At 38.8% G+C, this 18,956-nt stretch overlaps 2 protein-coding genes across 7 annotated transcripts in view; one reads left to right on the top strand and one right to left on the bottom strand.

Annotated features, from left to right (window-relative positions):
* The window catches only part of LOC126282205 (G kinase-anchoring protein 1-like), a 69,113-nt gene extending 52,259 nt beyond the window's left edge, over nt 1-16,854 (bottom strand). Inside the window, exon 1 of the mRNA XM_049981751.1 lies at nt 16,465-16,854. Coding sequence (XP_049837708.1) covers nt 16,465-16,635 — 171 coding nt within the window. The 5' untranslated portion in view covers nt 16,636-16,854. The remainder of the gene's footprint in view (nt 1-16,464) is intronic.
* The window catches only part of LOC126282204 (mucin-17-like), a 59,532-nt gene continuing 57,427 nt past the window's right edge, over nt 16,852-18,956 (top strand). For 2 of the 6 annotated variants that reach the window (XM_049981749.1, XM_049981744.1), the window contains exon 1: nt 17,749-18,152. The gene's annotated coding sequence lies outside the window, so the exon portion shown is untranslated. Of the gene's footprint in view, nt 16,923-17,748; nt 18,153-18,956 lie in introns of those variants that run through there. The other 4 variants (XM_049981747.1, XM_049981745.1, XM_049981750.1 and 1 more) reach the window with 4 other exon arrangements.

Here is an 18,956-nt window from a genome sequence, read left to right as displayed (position 1 = left end):
GGACAGTTTGTTGCTGGTCATTCCCACATAGAAAGCTTCACAGTGTAGGCAGGTCAGTTGGTAAATCATTTGGGTGCTTTCACACGTGGCTCTGCCTTTGATCGTGTACACATTCCGGGTTACAGGACTAGTTTAGGTGGTGGTGGGAGGGTGCATGGGACAGGTTTTACACCGGGGGCGGTTACAAGGGCAGGAGCCAGAGGGAAGGGAAGGTGGTTAGGAGATTTCATAGGGAACCTCTTGCTCCAGATAACTTCAACATATTATGAAATATTAACTGTTCTCAAAATACCAATAGTGGCTAATCAAAATGTACAAGGAAGGTATTGCTGTTGTGCTCGGACTTGCTCTTTAGCCTTGTCTAGTTTTCACTTAAATCACGAGGGATATCACAGTTAATCAAAACTGGAACTTTTTTTTTCATATTTGTGGCCTACATGTGCACTTTACCAACCAACTCTCCCCCTCCCTCTCTCGTGTGTATGAAATTTTTCCTTATGGCATATATTAATAAAACTATGACATATTTCAAACAAAAATATAATTATCCTTCAAAACTACTGTATGGTTCTCCCTTTTTTTCCAATGTCTTAAACAATAATATGCTGCAGAAGGGGTGGCTGCTAAGAACAAGAGGAAGAGCAGGAGGAGGAAAAGCCTTAATTACTTCTTGGTGACAGTTAATGCGGACCGCGTTGGCTTCTACTCAGAAGCCTATGCTGTGCAGATGATAGCACCTGTAAGGAACACCCTGGAAGCATTGTTTTGTGGGAAACAAATGTGGATGGGCTGCTCATCAAACTGCACAGCAGACAGTGCAATGAGAAGTGTGCGCAACCCTCTAAACTAAATGTATTGCACAAAGACAAACTGACTTTTAAATTTGCAAAACTCATCTCAGGACTGAGCTGACAGGTTATCAGAATATGAATGGGCAATGTTGATCACAGGCTTTTAGATTGACAAGTACAATGGGCTGGACTACGAGGCACCAGGCAATGGCTTTCGGCACACCCATTTCCTTCTTTGCTCTCAGCTCTCAATTTGCTGCAAGAATACTGGCTAAATAAACATTATGACGAACCTTAGCAGCCCAACTGCTTCTACTGGTTTTCATTTATGGAGAATAAACTGAATAGCTTAAAGATCAGAGAGTGGATTAGTGGAGTTGGAGTAGAAAAGATCTAATGGGTTACTGCAAGATTATCATAAGGGGCAGAAAATGACAACCAAACAGAATAAAATCAAGATGTTTGTTTCATAGCAGAGAACGAAAGCAGGTAGAAAATTAACATATGAGATTTACTGTAAATAAGATAAGTAAATAACATATTATTGATATTGACAGAAGTTCAATAAGATTAGCAAGACTTGTTTCCAGATTAAACAAGTATTCCATGGAAACTAATCAAAGCTATGCATAAATATGCTCAAACTATAATATATGTCATTACAGATGTCTAATAAAAAAAGAAATTTGCAAAGTATACACAAAATGTCTGAAATAAACAATTCCCCAAAAACTAGAGAGAAATGCTGCAACTGTTCTGTTTCATAAGGAAGGAGACCAAGAAGACATGAAACTATACACCTATCGGCTTCCTCTCTTTAATATAGATACATCTAACAAGTTTATCAGCATCTTTACATTTTCTTGCCCCATTCTAGTTGCAGTATGAATGTGTGCTTTATCTCCTTACTTTTATATGTAAATATGATGTGTAATTTATCTGAAGTAGGAGTGGCTTGTACAGCCAAGCATATTAACCTGCTACTTCTGTCAGGACCCAGCACCCATCCGTGTCGCAGATTAATGATGAAGATTGACGAACTGGACAGCCTGGCTGTGGTTTTTGGGCAGCTTTCCATATCCAGCACCCATCCGCGTCGCAGATTAATAATGAAGACTGACGAATTGGACAGCCTGGCTGTGGATTTTGGGCAGCTTTCCATATCCAGCTAAGTAAATATCGGGCTGGAACCCATGTTCCACCTCAGTTACATGGCGCACAAACATTTAACAAATGTTTTCACACTTGAATGTGTCATTTATTCTACACACAGACAGTTGGAGTAAACAAATTCTGTTCCGAGGAAAGCGATTGTGTCAGGAAGGACATCCAGCCACCAACTATCACTAACATTGCTAAAGATAATGTGGAGAAATGAGAAATGGCAAAGAAGAAAAGTAATTTATTTTTAGTTTTGAACAGTATTGCAAAAATTGTATAACACCAAGGTTTTAAACAGAGAAAACATTAAATTTCAAACAGGCAAAAGAACAAGTCAATTTGAGCAATGACTACAATACAATAGAATGTTTGCATGATGTTAATGAAGCAACTGGACTGAGAAATGACTTTTACAGTAATATACAATTCAGGATTCACAAAATCTGAGCAACCTTTGACTGAATCTCAGCAAAATATATACTAATAGACTTTGTGAATCAAATCTCAACCTATTTTAATTTGTTGGATATATACACGAATGCTACTGCTTCCATTGCAATTCAATGAGATGGTATGAAATTAGAAATGATAGAGGAGTCAGACAAATAAATTCCAAATCACCAGAATTATTCTTCGCAGATCTAGATGAAATTATCAGGTCACTATACAGGTTAAAAACGAGAATGAACAGGTCATACTTATTAATGAAACATACATGAACCACATTTATTTTGGTGACAAAACTGTACAACTCGCCAGCAGTGGCCAGTTATCATGTGCTATACACCACTTCTCTTTGAATGTGTGCTGGTATGCAAATAAAATGGATGAAAACAGGTTTTGTAGAGTTCTCTCCACAGTTACCTAGAAACCAGTACCAAATTCTGAAATGATGGTCAGCTATGTTACTACCAATTCAGAGAAGAGACACAGCTATCTGTTTCCGACTGTGTATGCTTTGATGTGATGTCATCCCTGCTGGCACTGTGAGCTCTACATTGCATACAGCTCCAGATCAATATTTTTCTTTGCAAGCATAGAATATGAGGAGTTTATTATGAGTGGTTGCATAAACAGCTCAATGCAGCAACGAGTGGTAATTTGTTGGTAAGGGTTCAATTCCTGCTGCTATTAACTTTTTACTGCATTTTATGTTATTCCTCACAATGTTGAACAATTAATTATAGCTGCACAGGGTAGCCATGAGGTCTGAGGCACCTTGTCATCGTCCGTGCGGCTCCCCCTGTCGGAGCTTCAAGTCCTCCCTCTGGTGTGTGTGTGTGTGTGTGTTTCGTCCATAGCATAAGTTAGTTTAAGTTAGATAAAGTAGTGAGTAGGCTTACGGACTGATGACTTCAGTAGTTTGGACCTATAAGACCTTCGTACAAATTTTCAAAAATTAGTATAAAATAGCACTTAGCAGCTCCATCAGTCAAACAAATCAGTAACAGCTTGCACAGTATGTGCTTGAGCATTGTCCTGCAAAATGATGGTCAGGTACTGCAGAAAGTGTCATCTCTTCTGGCTCTAAGCTGGTCGTAGGTTGTGTTCCAAAACTGAACAACATAGAGACAGAAGTGATGCAAGCTGCTACGGATTTGTTTGACTGATGGGGCTGCTAAGTGCTATACCACCTACTGCACTCCCCTGAATTAAGCGCTCACGAGATCAACTCAATTTCTGAACTGAAGGAAACACTTAACGACATTCGCTTCAGAACTGCCACAAATTCGTTGGGCAATAGACCACGCTGCTCGAACTGTCAACAAAACTGGCATTGCTAAGAGTATCCTACAGCTTCCACATTGCTGGCAACAGGTTACACACAATGCTGCTGACTATTTTTAAGGACAGTAAAACTTTGAAACATGTGTCTATTTTGTACGAGCTGTAAATAAATAGTTGCTGCTATTAAAGTTCCAACACTTGTATATGTCTTAACTGATCAAGTTTGAAAGTAGGCTCAAAATGAATTACAATAAGACAAAGATAATGTACAACCAACATACCAAATAGCACAAATTAACAATGAAATCAAAGATTCAGTTAACAATTTCTGTAGCAAAGAAAGCAGGTGCTGACAGATGTGATAATTACCGAACTATCAGTTTAATAAGCCACGGCTGCAAAATACTAACGCGAATTCTTTACAGACGAATGGAAAAACTGGTAGATGCAGACCTCGGGGAGGATCAGTTTGGATTCCGTCGAAATGTTGGAACACGTGAGGCAATACTGACCTTACGACTTATCTTAGAAGAAAGATTAAGAAAAGGCAAACCTACGTTTCTAGCATTTGTAGACTTAGAGAAAGCTTTTGACAATGTTGACTGGAATACTCTTTTTCAAATTCTAAAGGTGGCAGGGGTAAAATACAGGGAGCGAAAGGCTATTTATAATTTGTACAGAAACCAGATGGCAGTAATAAGAGTCGAGGGGCATGAAAGGGAAGCAGTGGTTGGGAAAGGAGTGAGACAGGGTTGTAGCCTCTCCCCGATGTTATTCAATCTGTATACTGAGCAAGCAGTAAAGGAAACAAAAGAAAAATTTGGAGTAGGTATTAAAATTCATGGAGACGAAGTAAAAACTTTGAGGTTCGCCGACGACATTGTAATTCTGTCAGAGACGGCAAAGGACTTGGAAGAGCAGTTGAACGGAATGGACAGTGTTTTGAAAGGAGGATATAAGATGAACATTAACAAAAGCAAAACGAGGATAATGGAATGTAGTCAAATTAAATCGGGTGATGCTGAGGGAATTAGATTAGGAAATGAGACACTTAAAGTAGTAAAGGAGTTTTGCTATTTAGGAAGTAAAATAACTGATGATGGTCGAAGTAGAGAGGATATAAAATGTAGACTGGCAATGGCAAGGAAAGGGTTTCTGAAGAAGAGAAATTTGTTAACATCGAATATAGATTTATGTATCAGGAAGTCGTTTCTGAAAGTATTTGTTTGGAGTGTAGCCATGCATGGAAGTGAAACATGGACGATAACTAGTTTGGACAAGAAGAGAATAGAAGCTTTCGAAATGTGGTGCTACAGAAGAATACTGAAGATAAGGTGGATAGATCACGTAACTAATGAGGACGTATTGAATAGGATTGGGGAGAAGAGAAGTTTGTGGCACAACTTGACTAGAAGAAGGGATCGGTTGGTAGGACATGTTTTGAGGCATGAAGGGATCACAAATTTAGCATTGGAGGGCAGCGTGGAGGGTAAAAATCGTAGAGGGAGACCGAGAGATGAGTACACTAAGCAGATTCAGAAGGATGTAGGTTGCAGTAGGTACTGGGAGATGAAGCAGCTTGCACAGGATAGAGTAGCATGGAGAGCTGCATCAAACCAGTCTCAGGACTGATGACAACAACAACAACAACAACAACAACAATCAGGTAGATGAAGAGAATGGCTGAATGAAAACTGAAAGGAAAAAAAATAAAGAGAAAAATGGTTTGGAGTGCTTTTTTGGACCAATTAGGGTTACCAAAACTAAATCACCAATGATTCTGAAAAAGTAGTTTATTTTCAATAAATGTAACTAGTTTCAACTTACCACTGGGGAACATGGAATTTTAATGTGAAACCACAATAAAAACTCAGAATTAATCCTCAAATGAGATTAATGTTGAAAATTACTTGAAAAGACAGAGAACAGACTGGAGTGGTAAATGTAATCATAACTGCAAAGAAAATTAAACGGATGGCGGGTGGAAGATGAAGTCACGCAACTGCATACCTGATGGGTTCTCTGGATTTGAACAGATAAGGAAAGTGTAAGCAGGTATCTTAATGGAATGCGCATAAGCTATGTTAGAAAACATGCAGGAGGTGACCTTTAATCAACAGTGGGAGACAAATGGCTGAAAACGAAATAATACAGTATGTCCCACATATTCAACACAGGTGGTAAATCTGCAATTCAGACAGACATAAAAATTCATAATACAAATGAATCAGTGACTGCAAAAACAACAGTGTTTCTATATTTTACATGAAAGCAAAACAACTATACATGTTTTCTAAATTGAGAAATCAAATTGCATGATATTTTTTTCTATGTACACATTTCATGAATATAAACACAATCCACCACCAGTTGACCCAATTAAAGGAAGGTAATGTTGACTTCGGTGCTTGTGTTGACATGTGACTCATTGCTCTACAGTACTAGCATCAAGCACATCAGTACATAGCATCAACAGGTTAGTGTTCATCATGAACGTGGTTTTGCAGTCAGTGCAATGTTTACAAATGCGGAGATGGCAGATGCCCATTTGATGTATGGATTAGCATGGGGCAATAGCCGTGGCTCGGTATATTTGTATTGAGACAGATTTCCAGAATGAAGGTGTCCCGACAAGAAGACGTTTGAAGCAATTGATCGGCGTCTTAGGGAGCATGGAACATTCCAGCCTATGACTCGCGACCGGGGAAGACCTAGAACGACGAGGACACCTGCAATGGACAAGGCAATTCTTCGTGCAGTTGACGATAACCCTAATGTCAGCGTCAGAAAAGTTGCTGCTGTACAATGTAACATTGACCACGTGACTGTATGGAGAGTGCTATGGGAGAACCAGTTGTTTCCGTACCATGTACAGCATGTGCAGGCACTATCAGCAGCTGATTGGCCTCCACGGGTACACTTCTGCGAATGGTTCATCCAACAATGTGTCAGTCCTCATTTCAGTGCAAATGTTCTATTTACGGATGAGGCTTCATTCCAACGTGATCAAACTGTAAATTTTCACTTCATTCCAACGTGATCAAACTGTAAATTTTCACAATCAACATGTGTGGGCTGATGAGAATCCGCACGCAATTGTGCAATCACGTCATCAACACAGATTTTCTGTGAACGTTTGGGCAGGCATTGTTGGTGATGTCTTAATTTGGGCCTGACGTTCTTCCACCTTCAATGGAGCACGTTATTATGATTTCATACGGGATACTCTACCTGTGCTGCTAGAACATGTGTCTTTACAAGTACGACACAACATGTGGTTCATGCACGATGGAGCTCCTGCACATTTCAGTCGAAGTGTTCGTACGCTTCTCAACAACAGATTTGGTGGCCGATGGATTGGTAGAGGCGGACCAATTCCATGGCCTCCACGTTCTCCTGACCTCAACCCTCTTGACTTTCATTTATGGGGGCAGTTGAAAGCTCTCGTCTACGCAACCCCGGTACCAAATGTAGAGACTCTTTGTGCTCGTATTGTGTACGGCTGTGATACAATACGTCATTCTCCAGGGCTGCATCAGGGATTCCATGCGACGGAGGGTGGATGCGTGTATCCTTGCTAACAGAGGACGTTTTGAACATTTCCTGTAACAAAGTGTTTGAAGTCACGCTGGTACATTCTGTTGCTGTGTGTTTCCATCCCATGATTAATGCGATTTGAAGAGAAGTAATAAAATGAGCTCTAACATGGAAAGTAAGTGTTTCCGGACACATGTGCACATAACACATTTTCTTTCTTTGTGTGTGAGGAATGTTTCCTGAAAGTTTGGCCGTACCTTTTTGTAACACCCTGTGTTGAGTCCTTCAGTGTGAAATGTTATTCTATGAGCCATTCAGTGTGAACTGCTAATCTATTTATCAAAGTAATGTACACTCCAGAATTAAAGATTGTTAGGACATTTCATTTTTTGAGTATTTTTTTAAAGTTTCCAAAATTGTGCAATTTTTGTGATGTTTTGAAAATTTAAAACAGATGTATCTCAAAAACTGTTTGACTTACAGACCTGAAATTTATATCAGTTTATTCAATTTCCAGTAAACTTTAAAATATCTGCTACAGGAAGAATATATAGACTATCAGACAGAGAGGTGTGATATGCCTCAGGGATTATTTTGGGAAGAATGTGTTGTTACAACAGTAATGTGCCATTGCTTGAGGAGCAGCTCATACTATTTAAAAGACGACTGCCGTCTATAATCTTAGACTATAATAAGATTGCAATTGGATCACCATAATGTTTTTATTGTTGAAGTTGAGCAGAAAGTTTCACACTGCAAGGCATTAAATAATTAATAGACCTAATATTAATTGATGTTTATGTGTTTCTAAAATAAAGGTACAAAGAAGTAAATTATTCATACTCTTTACGGACCATTTCCTCCCCCCATGAACCATGGACCTTGCCGTTGGTGGGGAGGCTTGCGTGCCTCAGCGATACAGATGGCCGTACCGTAGGTGCAACCACAATGGAGGGGTATCTGTTGAGAGGCCAGACAAACGTGTGGTTCCTGAAGAGGGGCAGCAGCCTTTTCAGTAGTTGCAGGGGCAACAGTCTGGATGATTGACTGATCTGGCCTTGCAACATTAACCAAAACGGCCTTGCTGTGCTGGTACTGCGAACGGCTGAAAGCAAGGGGAAACTACAGGCGTAATTTTTCCCGAGGACATGCAGCTTTACTGTATGATTAAATGATGATGGCATCCTCTTGGGTAAATTATTCCGGAGGTGAAATAGTCCCCCATTCGGATCTCCGGGCGGGGACTACTCAGGAGGATGTCGTTATCAGGAGAAAGAAAACTGGCGTTCTACGGATCGGAGCGTGGATGTCAGATCCCTTAATCGGGCAGGTAGGTTAGAAAATTTAAAAAGGGAAATGGATAGGTTAAAGTTAGATATAGTGGGAATTAGTGAAGTTCGGTGGCAGGAGGAACAAGACTTCTGGTCAGGTGACTACAGGGTTATAAACACAAAATCAAATAGGGGTAATGCAGGAGTAGGTTTAATAATGAATAGGAAAATAGGAATGCGGGTAAGCTACTACAAACAGCATAGTGAACGCATTATTGTGGCCAAGATAGATACGAAGCCCACACCTACTACAGTAGCACAAGTTTATATGCCAACTAGCTCTGCAGATGATGAAGAAATTGAAGAAATGTACGATGAAATAAAAGAAATTATTCAGATAGTGAAGGGAGATGAAAATTTAATAGTAATGGGTGACTGGAATTCGAGTGTAGGAAAAGGGAGAGAAGGGAACATAGTAGGTGAATATGGATTGGGGCTAAGAAATGAAAGAGGAAGCCGCCTAGTAGAATTTTGCACAGAGCACAACGTAATCATAGCTAACACTTGGTTTAAGAATCATGTAAGAAGGTTGTATACGTGGAAGAACCCTGGAGATACTAAAAGGTATCAGATAGATTAGATAATGGTGAGACAGAGATTTAGGAACCAAGTTTTAAGTTGTAAGACATTTCCAGGGGCAGATGTGGACTCTGACCACAATCTATTGGTTATGACCTGTAGATTAAAACTGAAGAAACTGCAAAAATGTGGGAAATTAAGCAGATGGGACCTGGATAAACTGAAAGAACCAGAGGTTGTACAGAGTTTCAGGGAGAGCATAAGGGAACAATTGACAGGAATAGGGGAAAGAAATACAGTAGAAGAAGAATGGGTAGCTCTGAGGGATGTAGTAGTGAAGGCAGCAGAGGATAAAGTAGGTACAAAGACGAGGGCTGCTAGAAATCCTTGGGTAACAGAAGAAATATTGAAATTAATTGATGAAAGGAGAAAATATAAAAATGCAGTAAATGAAGCAGGCAAAAACGAATACAAACATCTCAAAAATGAGATCGACAGGAAGTGCAAAATGGCTAAACAGGGATGGCTAGAGGACAAATGTAAGGATGTAGAAGCTTATCTCACTAGGGGTAAGATTGATACTGCCTACAGGAAAATTAAAGAGACCTTTGGAAAGAAGAGAACCACGTGTATGAATATCAAGAGCTCAGATGGCAGCCCAGTTCTTAGCAAAGAAGGGAAGGCACAAAGGTGGAAGGAGTATATAGAAGGTTTATACAAGGGTGATGTACTTGAGGACAATATTATGGAAATGGAAGAGGATGTAGATGAAGACGAAATGGGAGATACGATACTGCTTAAAGAGTTTGACAGAGCATTGAAAGACCTGAAAGACCTGAGTCGAAACAAGGCCCCCGGAGTAGACAACATTCCATTAGAACTACTGACGGCCTTGGGACAACCAGTCCTGACAAAACTCTACCAGCTGGTGAGCAAGATTTATGAGACAGGCGAAATACCCTCAGACTTCAAGAAGTATATAATAATTCCAATCCCAAAGAAAGCAGGTGCTGACAGATGTGAAAATTACCGAACTATCAGTTTAATAAGCCACGGCTGCAAAATACTAACGCGAATTCTTTACAGACGAATGGAAAAACTGGTAGATGCAGACCTCGGGGAGGAACAGTTTGGATTCCGTCGAAATGTTGGAACACGTGAGGCAATACTGACCTTACGACTTATCTTAGAAGAAAGATTAAGAAAAGGCAAACCAATGTTTCTAGCATTTGTAGACTTAGAGAAAGCTTTTGACAATGTTGACTGGAATACACTCTTTCAAATTCTAAAGGTGGCAGGGGTAAAATACAGGGAGCGAAAGGCTATTTATAATTTGTACAGAAACCAGATGGCAGTCATAAGAGTCGAGGGGCATGAAAGGGAAGCAGTGGTTGGGAAAGGAGTGACACAGGGTTGTAGCCTCTCCCCGATGTTATTCAATCTGTATATTGAGCAAGCAGTAAAGGAAACAAAAGAAAAATTTGGAGTAGGTATTAAAATTCATGGAGACGAAGTAAAAACCTTGAGGTTCGCCGATGACATTGTAATTCTGTCAGAGACGGCAAAGGACTTGGAAGAGCAGTTGAACGGAATGGACACTGTCTTGAAAGGAGGATATAAGATGAACATTAACAAAAGCAAAACGAGGATAATGGAATGTAGTCAAATTAAATCAGGTGATGCTGAGGGAATTAGATTAGGAAATGAGACACTTAAAGTAGTAAAGGAGTTTTGCTATTTAGGAAGTAAAATAACTGATGATGGTCGAAGTAGAGAGGATATAAAATGTAGACTGGCAATGGCAAGGAAAGCGTTTCTGAAGAAGAGAAATTTGTTAACATCGAATATAGATTCATGTATCAGGAAGTCGTTTCTGAAAGTATTTGTTTGGAGTGTAGCCATGTATGGAAGTGAAACATGGACGATAACTAGTTCGGACAAGAAGAGAATAGAAGCTTTCGAAATGTGGTGCTACAGAAGAATACTGAAGATAAGGTGGATAGATCACGTAACTAATGAGGACGTATTGAATAGGATTGGGGAGAAGAGAAGTTTGTGGCACAACTTGACTAGAAGAAGGGATCGGTTGGTAGGACATGTTTTGAGGCATGAAGGGATCACAAATTTAGCATTGGAGGGCAGCGTGGAGGGTAAAAATCGTAGAGGGAGACCGAGAGATGAGTACACTAAGCAGATTCAGAAGGATGTAGGTTGCAGTAGGTACTGGGAGATGAAGCAGCTTGCACAGGATAGAGTAGCATGGAGAGCTGCATCAAACCAGTCTCAGGACTGATGACAACAACAACAACAACAACAACAACACGGACCATTTGGTGTTATGTTGCATTTTAAAATATTTTCACAGTTAACATGGAAAAGTCAAACCCGAATTAAAACTAAACTGTATCTACATCTGCGTGATTACTCCACTATTCACAATTTCCACTCTTGAATGGTGCGCAGGAAAAATAAGCACTTAAATTTTTCTGTGCGGGCCCTGATTTCTCTTATTTTATCGTCATGATCATTTCCCCCCTCATAGGTGGATGCCAACAGAATGTTTTCCCAATCGGAGGCGAAAACTGGTAATTGAAATTTCATGAGAAGATCCCACCACAACAAAAAACGCAGGTTATATGTAAGTGTAATCCGTAAGTATTTAGTTGAATTTACAGCCTTCACATTTGTGTGACTTATCTCATAATCAAAATCTAGCAGATTTCTTTTAGTACTCATGTGAATAACTTCACACTTTTTTTTTAATTCAGCGTCAATTGCCACTTTTCGCACCATACAGATATTTTATCTAAATCATTTTGCAATTAATTTTCATCATCTGATGACTTTACAAGACTGTAAATGACAGCACCATCTGCAAACAATCCAAGAGGGCTACTCAGATTGGCTCCTAAGAGGTTAATATAGATCAGGAACAATAGAGGGCCTATAACACTTCCTTGGGGGACGCCGAATATTACTTCTGTTTTACTCGATGACTTTCTGTCTATTAAACCGAACTGTGACCTCTCTGACAGGAAATCCCTAATCCAGTCGTCAACTTAGGCAATATTTCATAGGCAAGCTATTTGGTTAGAAGACGATTTTGCAGAACTATGTCGAAGGCCTTCTGGAAATCTAAAAATATGGAATCAATTTGACATCCCCTGTTGATAGCACTTATTACTTCAGGAGAATAAAGAGCTAGTTGCGTTTCACAAGAATGATATTTTCAGAGTCCGTGCTGATTATGTGTCAATAAATCGTTTTCTTCGAGGTAATTCATAATGTTCGAAGATATCATATGTCCCAAAACCCTACCGCAAATCGACATTAGTGATATGGGCCTGTACATCAGCGGACTGCTCCTACTTTCCATTTTGTGTATTGGTGTGACTGAGCAATTTTCCAGTCTTTTGGTACAGATCATTCTGTGAGTGAGTGGTTGTAATTAATTGCTAAATGTGGAGCTTTGGTATTGGCATACTATGACAGGACCCTGAGTGGTACACAATCTGGACTGGATGCCTTGCCTATATTAAGTTATTTAAGCTGCTTTGCTACACTGATACTTCTATGTTTCTCATCTTGGCAGTTTTTCTTGATTGGAATTCAGAAATATTTACTTCATTCTGGGTGTCTGATGTGCAACTCATCGTACACCACAAACATGGCTTCTGGGATGTTTCTGTTTATAAATTTCGTAGATGTAGGTTGTATGTTTTGTATATAATTTCTCATTTAGTTCTTGAGCATGCTTCCTTCATCAAGCACATGGTTGACCACATGTCCTATCCTTATTCGGCATACTGAAGTATTCTGTGTATATCTATATCTTGAACTACTGAAATTTACTGTATTCTCGTGACAACTCCTGTATCATTGGGAGGTGATTCTGGGATTTGAAAAGTTTGTTACAGAAACAATTGCTTTCCCATAAAAACATTGCCTCCCAAAACCCCTTATTCCTGTGGAGGTTTCTCAATAATTTTTCTATGTTGTTAATGTTTTCACATTGGTAGTAACATCAATCGTTGGTTATTTCATGAGGCTTGTACTTCCACCATACTAATGATTTCATTGATGTACCAGTGCAGTAATACAATGTTAAGTAATATCATTGGAAAGATTTTATTTTTCCATTATCATTGATGATGCTGATAACAGAACACGGAAAGAATGAAAATCAGTACAGGCACAAAGCTACTCTTGCAACATCTCACCAAATATGTCACCAAGTTTAATGTCTTTATTCAAAAGGCATGCCGTCATCATAGTGTCACATACCCTCACTGCAAGGAATACAGGGGTAAGATCTAAGATTTCACTTAGGACACTGACACACAATAAATGTATGCAGTTTAGCGGAGGAAGACCAAATAGCTTTGTGAAACACTGAGTGTCAGCCTAGCCAGACTGCCACCAGGTCTGAAGTGATTCAAGTAATGTAGTGATACAGCATTTAATAACATGCATTTAATGATTATGCATTCGAGGGTCTGTTGATGCTATATGAACCATCAGCTACCAACTTCAAGCTCTTAATCGTAGAACACCATTCTTAAGTAACAGTCTGTGAACAAGTTCAAGCATCATAGAGTAATAATATGATCCCTATATTATACAGTCCATTATTCCCAACACGAAAATTCCCTTTCTTCTCAAAATTCTCACATCTACTTTTGCACTGTAGGGACTGAAACACACAGAACGAGCAGCTTTAAGTCATAGAAAAACTTTCCTCCTCAGAAGAAATATGTTTTCTGCACATTGAGCAGAGAACACAATTCACCACTGCTACTGGGCTGTTCAACATTTACTCCCATTACACTCTTCCAGCCTCAGAGCAATTGAGCAGCCCTGTAACTCCTTCCCAATATGTATTCATCAAAAAGTAATTAGCAAAAATGAGCATTGATAAGGTAAATTGGACACTGCACAGGTACACGTTTGTGTTAAAATATCAAGGCAGTGTTGAGAAGCAGGACACCATATTAGACTTCAGGAATCAGGAATCACAGTATCAGCTTAGTAAATCATGTTACTGATGTGGTTGTATTGAAGTCTGTATCACAACTGTGAAGTAGTTAGTTATCAAATGGAATAAAGTTTTTCTTTGCTTGGGAGTCCACTGTGATGAAGCCTATACAAGATTATGATAATTCTTGTTCTCTTTAAAAATCTGGCACTTATTCATCCTAACTAGGCCTACCTGAAAAGCTTTGATGCTTTTTGCAGCAGTCAATTAAAGACAGGCACACGGTCCTATTATGGTTCAAGTCTACACAACTGCAAAAAGAATCACAAATTTTCAGGGAGGGGAAGAATGTTCATAATCTTGTATAGGCTTCAGCACAGCATTGACCTACCTTAGTTACTGCACCTACACAAGATGTAGCTTTATTTCTTAAGGATATTCACAATGCTCATGGTACTATATAATGTATGTCATTGTCTATAACACTCAAGTCAAAGCTGGCCAATTCAAACCAATGTTGTTAGGCTTTGTGATTATTTCTATAATGGCACATTAAATTGGTGTTTTATGACACCCTCCAAATAATTACTGAATTATTCAATGTTAGGTTAAAACAGTGGTGCACACTTGGACTCTAATTCCAATTGCTTGCCTTTTGTAGCCCATGCATTACTTGAGCACACCTTGTTCAGATTTCTACCCTACAAACTCCACATGCCCCTCACAGCATTTTGGAACTAGCATTTCTGGGATAATAGTTAACGCATCAAGTTCAGTTTCTGCTCAGTGTTAACGTTACTGAGATAGAAGCAGGATGAAATTACTTAGTGGAGCTATATCTGCTGAAAGAACAATGAAAGAGCTTGTAAAGCTTTTTGGGGTTCCATGACATAGGACAGAATACGGTTAGACTCCTCTTATTTAAAAACAAGATATGACAGTTGCAAGATTACACTTTAAGGACAAGGCTCTTGCTACCTCTGAATGTAACATTCTAGTGTAAATCATTCTGCCAGATAATCATGCCTAATATTCTAGTAAAGAACAGTTACATCATAGGACATGAATGGCTAGAAGCCCCCAAAATGGTCCGCCTAATTGGTAAGTTTTCCCCTATCCCCTATGCCAGCAGGCACTTTTTCTTCATGGAGTATAAGAGCTCTGTGCTTCAATGCATATCTGTTACACGTAAGCAACTGTAATGGTGTGTGTAGTGTAGTGGCATATTCATATTTAGCCTACTCCCCTCAAAGAGCACCAAGGTGGCCACCGTACTTAACAGCCACATCTAACATATATCGCCAGCAACAGTGACACATGTCCTCACTTCATGAAAGACTGTGGAGATGTTTGGAACTGAATCCAGGAGACTGATGCAAAGACTGGTGATAAGGGACTTTACACCACCACCACCACCACCACCACCACCACCACCACTCCTGCCATAAAGGCAAAGGGAAAAGTGACAATAGCATGTGGCATACTCACACGGACACATGTCCCAATACTGCCCATGCCCAATGGTGCTTAACTTCGGTTATCTGATGGGAACCAGTGTGTCCACCTCGGCTAAACTGCTGACATATTCCAGTAACATTAGTTTAGAAGTGGATCATCTGTACTCCTACTGAAATGAAAACTAGTGCTTAACAATTGTGAGGCACAGATTATCAACTCTTGAGTTATAGACACTTTCTTGCTTATATTATTCAGTGAACAGAATGGTTGAGCTTTTCTTCCCCCTCTTCCTGTATTAGCCCTAATACTGAATCTTTGTACTCCAAATTGTTTCGAATACATTTTACCCAGAAAGTATTAGGATAATTTGATTAAGCTCCTAATTGTTTTGACCCATGAAGAAACTCTCTAAGGCGATTAGCATCAAGCACTCAATGCAATTGTTCCATCAGGTTTACAGACACATCACACTGTATTACGTGCACCACTGCTTGGTGGAGAACGGTAGGCTGTGTACAACGAGACTGATAAGGCGAGAGATGAATTACAAGTTTGATTATATTATGGCCATAAATAGCATTTCAAGACTGAGTAGTACAATGTGTATCTGGCACAGAAATCGAAAATTGACTCGTAAAAGCATTTTTCTTTAGTGTTACGCCTGTAGTGAATATCGCAAACTAATTTCTCACACATGCAATTCCCACATCTGACCCGCTCTTTATACTATTTGGTTGATTTTAGTTATATCATGGTATGAGCGATATTTCATAACATGACAGCAAATGGTATAACAATAGAAAACTTTAGGATATTGGCTTCTTTTAATACAATGTTTTAGCTTTAAATGAATATCACGATAAATGCCTGCCAATCTATGCATGAAATAATAGTTATGGAAATGTATTATCTTCTCGCTGTAGAAATAACAATGCTGATACAATAAAAATTTTTGAATGATTACCTTTCCATTTTCTTGTTTCTTATTTTTCTTTTTCTGATTTGCATCCGACTTTTGGTTGCCAGAAGCTGACTTTTTATTGTCAGTCTTTTTCTTCTGTTGACTCTTCTTCGGATAATCATCTTCGCCTTCCACAGTAAGAACAGCAAATCGTGAAGCAACTGCCGTCGCCATGGTGTATCAAGTAACAAATCGGACTCAGTTTTAAAAGGGTTAAATTTCTCAGCAATGTAAGTACACTTAAGAGAAACACAAGCAAACAATACTTCAATGAAACTTCCGCCTCGAGCTGTCACAACAAGCGCAACACAGGTCGCACCACTACACGATTATCGTTACTGTTTTTTCCTAGGGCATTATGGGTAGGCTTCTGTAACCTACAATGCATTGTGGGTAAAGGAATATGTCCACCAACTTGTAAAGCGGTGTATTAGATACGAAGCGCGCGTGTGTGTCAGTGTGTAAGTTCGCTTTGTTGTTATATTTGTGTGCTGCCAGAGAATTAGAGCTTGGTGTGATGTCTGAGTATCATTTAAACCCTTGAATAATTTTTGCTTGTGTCGGAAGTAATACAATATTATAAGCGTCACTGCCAGAGAACGGCTACGATTTTTGTATGTAAATAATGTGTGTTTGCGCCAAAGATGTGCGGCAGGCTTAAATTGTGTGTCACCTGTGTGAAGCGAGCGTCAGTGCTAAGTTAAGGAAATTAAGTAATTTCATGCGTAACGTAGCTATTTTGTTTGTGGTAAACGTCATATTTTTTTGTTTTCTGAGGCGTAATGGGAAGCTCACCACAGTCGGTTTAGCACCAGTAACACATCTGCGTCATCTTTTGCCCTGAAAATCTGTGTGACTTTTCTTGAGACTTCTCTATGAGTACCATGATACATGTATTGAAATGTTTGCTGATTACTTTATGTGGTATCAGGTTTGCACATTTTGTGCTTCAGTGATAGGGTAGATTAACGTTGCAGATTGTTGCTTTCTCATGTTTTGGATAATCAGCTGCATCATGTAAACGCCTTTCATTTGCAACTACAGTTTATTCTTTGCAATTTAGTGTGGGGATCTCACAGACAACTTGATTGATGTCAATATTTGCTATTTTAAATGTATTTCACATCATCATATCAAATACTGTGTGCAGTTATTGCACCTGCCATTTCTTGCCTGGTAATGCCACAGACTTGTATTAAGAGAGAAAAGAATTTTGAATATTCTTATGTTACCAGTCCATGTTTTACCACTGGTAGGTGTACCCATGAAAGGAAAAAAAAAATTGCATAAAATATGCTCATCACAATATTTTATGTTGCAGAACCACATAATAATGTGTACTTGTTTATTTCTCCTGGGCCGAGAAAGTAGACAATGCACTAAAATATAGGACAAATATGTGATGGTCTAGGAATGGTTAATTTGCCTACAAAATATTCATTTGCGTGTACATTATAGTTTGACAACTGTATTGACAACTTTAGTCACTAAGCGCTCAAATTTTTCAGGAGTGAGTGGGTATGGTTACGAGTTGCATATTTGACTATTGCTCATCTGAGTTGTTCACTTTGACAGACAATATTTTTTTGTGTGAAATTGTATGCTAACTGCTATACAGAACCTCAGATACAATATTGACCCATACTGCAATAAAACCCATTGTACTATACTCCAGTTTGTGTGACAACAAGGTATGTATGTAAGACACAGGCTATTTCTGTAGGTTGTTGAAGACTTTGATTTATACTACTTCAGAATATTTCATAGTTCACACAGTTCGGTATTATTGTATAAAGATGTGTGTGATAGTGCCTCTTCATTAAGTAAATTTGTTTGTATGTATTGCATGCTCCCCCAGTAGCCTACTGAACTTTTTTCTTGAAATTAATAAAAATTAAGCAGCAATCTTGAGTGAATAAACACATTTATGCTATTTAAAAATTGTGACCAGTTTGACTCTGTCTAAGACCATCATCAGAATATACTCCAAAGGCGGCAGGCAGAGACGGTGACTCGGACCAGCAACCAGCACTGTGTGTACGAGAAATGGATATCAACTCCTGCTGTTGATGGTCTAAATCAGATTGAAACCAGTTGCCACTTTTAAATAAGTTGTTTATGTAATCAAGACTGCTTTTCATCTTTTTATTAAATATTGTTTGTATCTCACTGCTGTTTTAATTATGATTAAAATATAGCTTTTTATTTAAGTCGTGGTGTAACATATTATTAATACACAAATCATGTGAATTTCATTTAATCTGTTCAATAAGTGCCTTTTGTACGGGTTTTACGATATGGCCACAGGAACACTCAAATTACTTTCCATGCAGTGGTTATAGACTTTTTGCTAATTTATGTAGGCATATATATATATATATATATATATATATATATATATATATATATATATATATATATATACACACACATCATTATTTTGATGTTTTTAACGTATTTTCCCATGTGGAAATTTTATTATTAAAGGAACTTCC

This window comes from Schistocerca gregaria, chromosome 7, assembly GCF_023897955.1.
Source record: "Schistocerca gregaria isolate iqSchGreg1 chromosome 7, iqSchGreg1.2, whole genome shotgun sequence".
Lineage (NCBI taxonomy): Eukaryota > Metazoa > Arthropoda > Insecta > Orthoptera > Acrididae > Schistocerca > Schistocerca gregaria.
The sequence above is the reverse complement of the archived record's forward strand: the minus strand, read 5'-3'. Positions and strand labels throughout refer to the sequence as shown.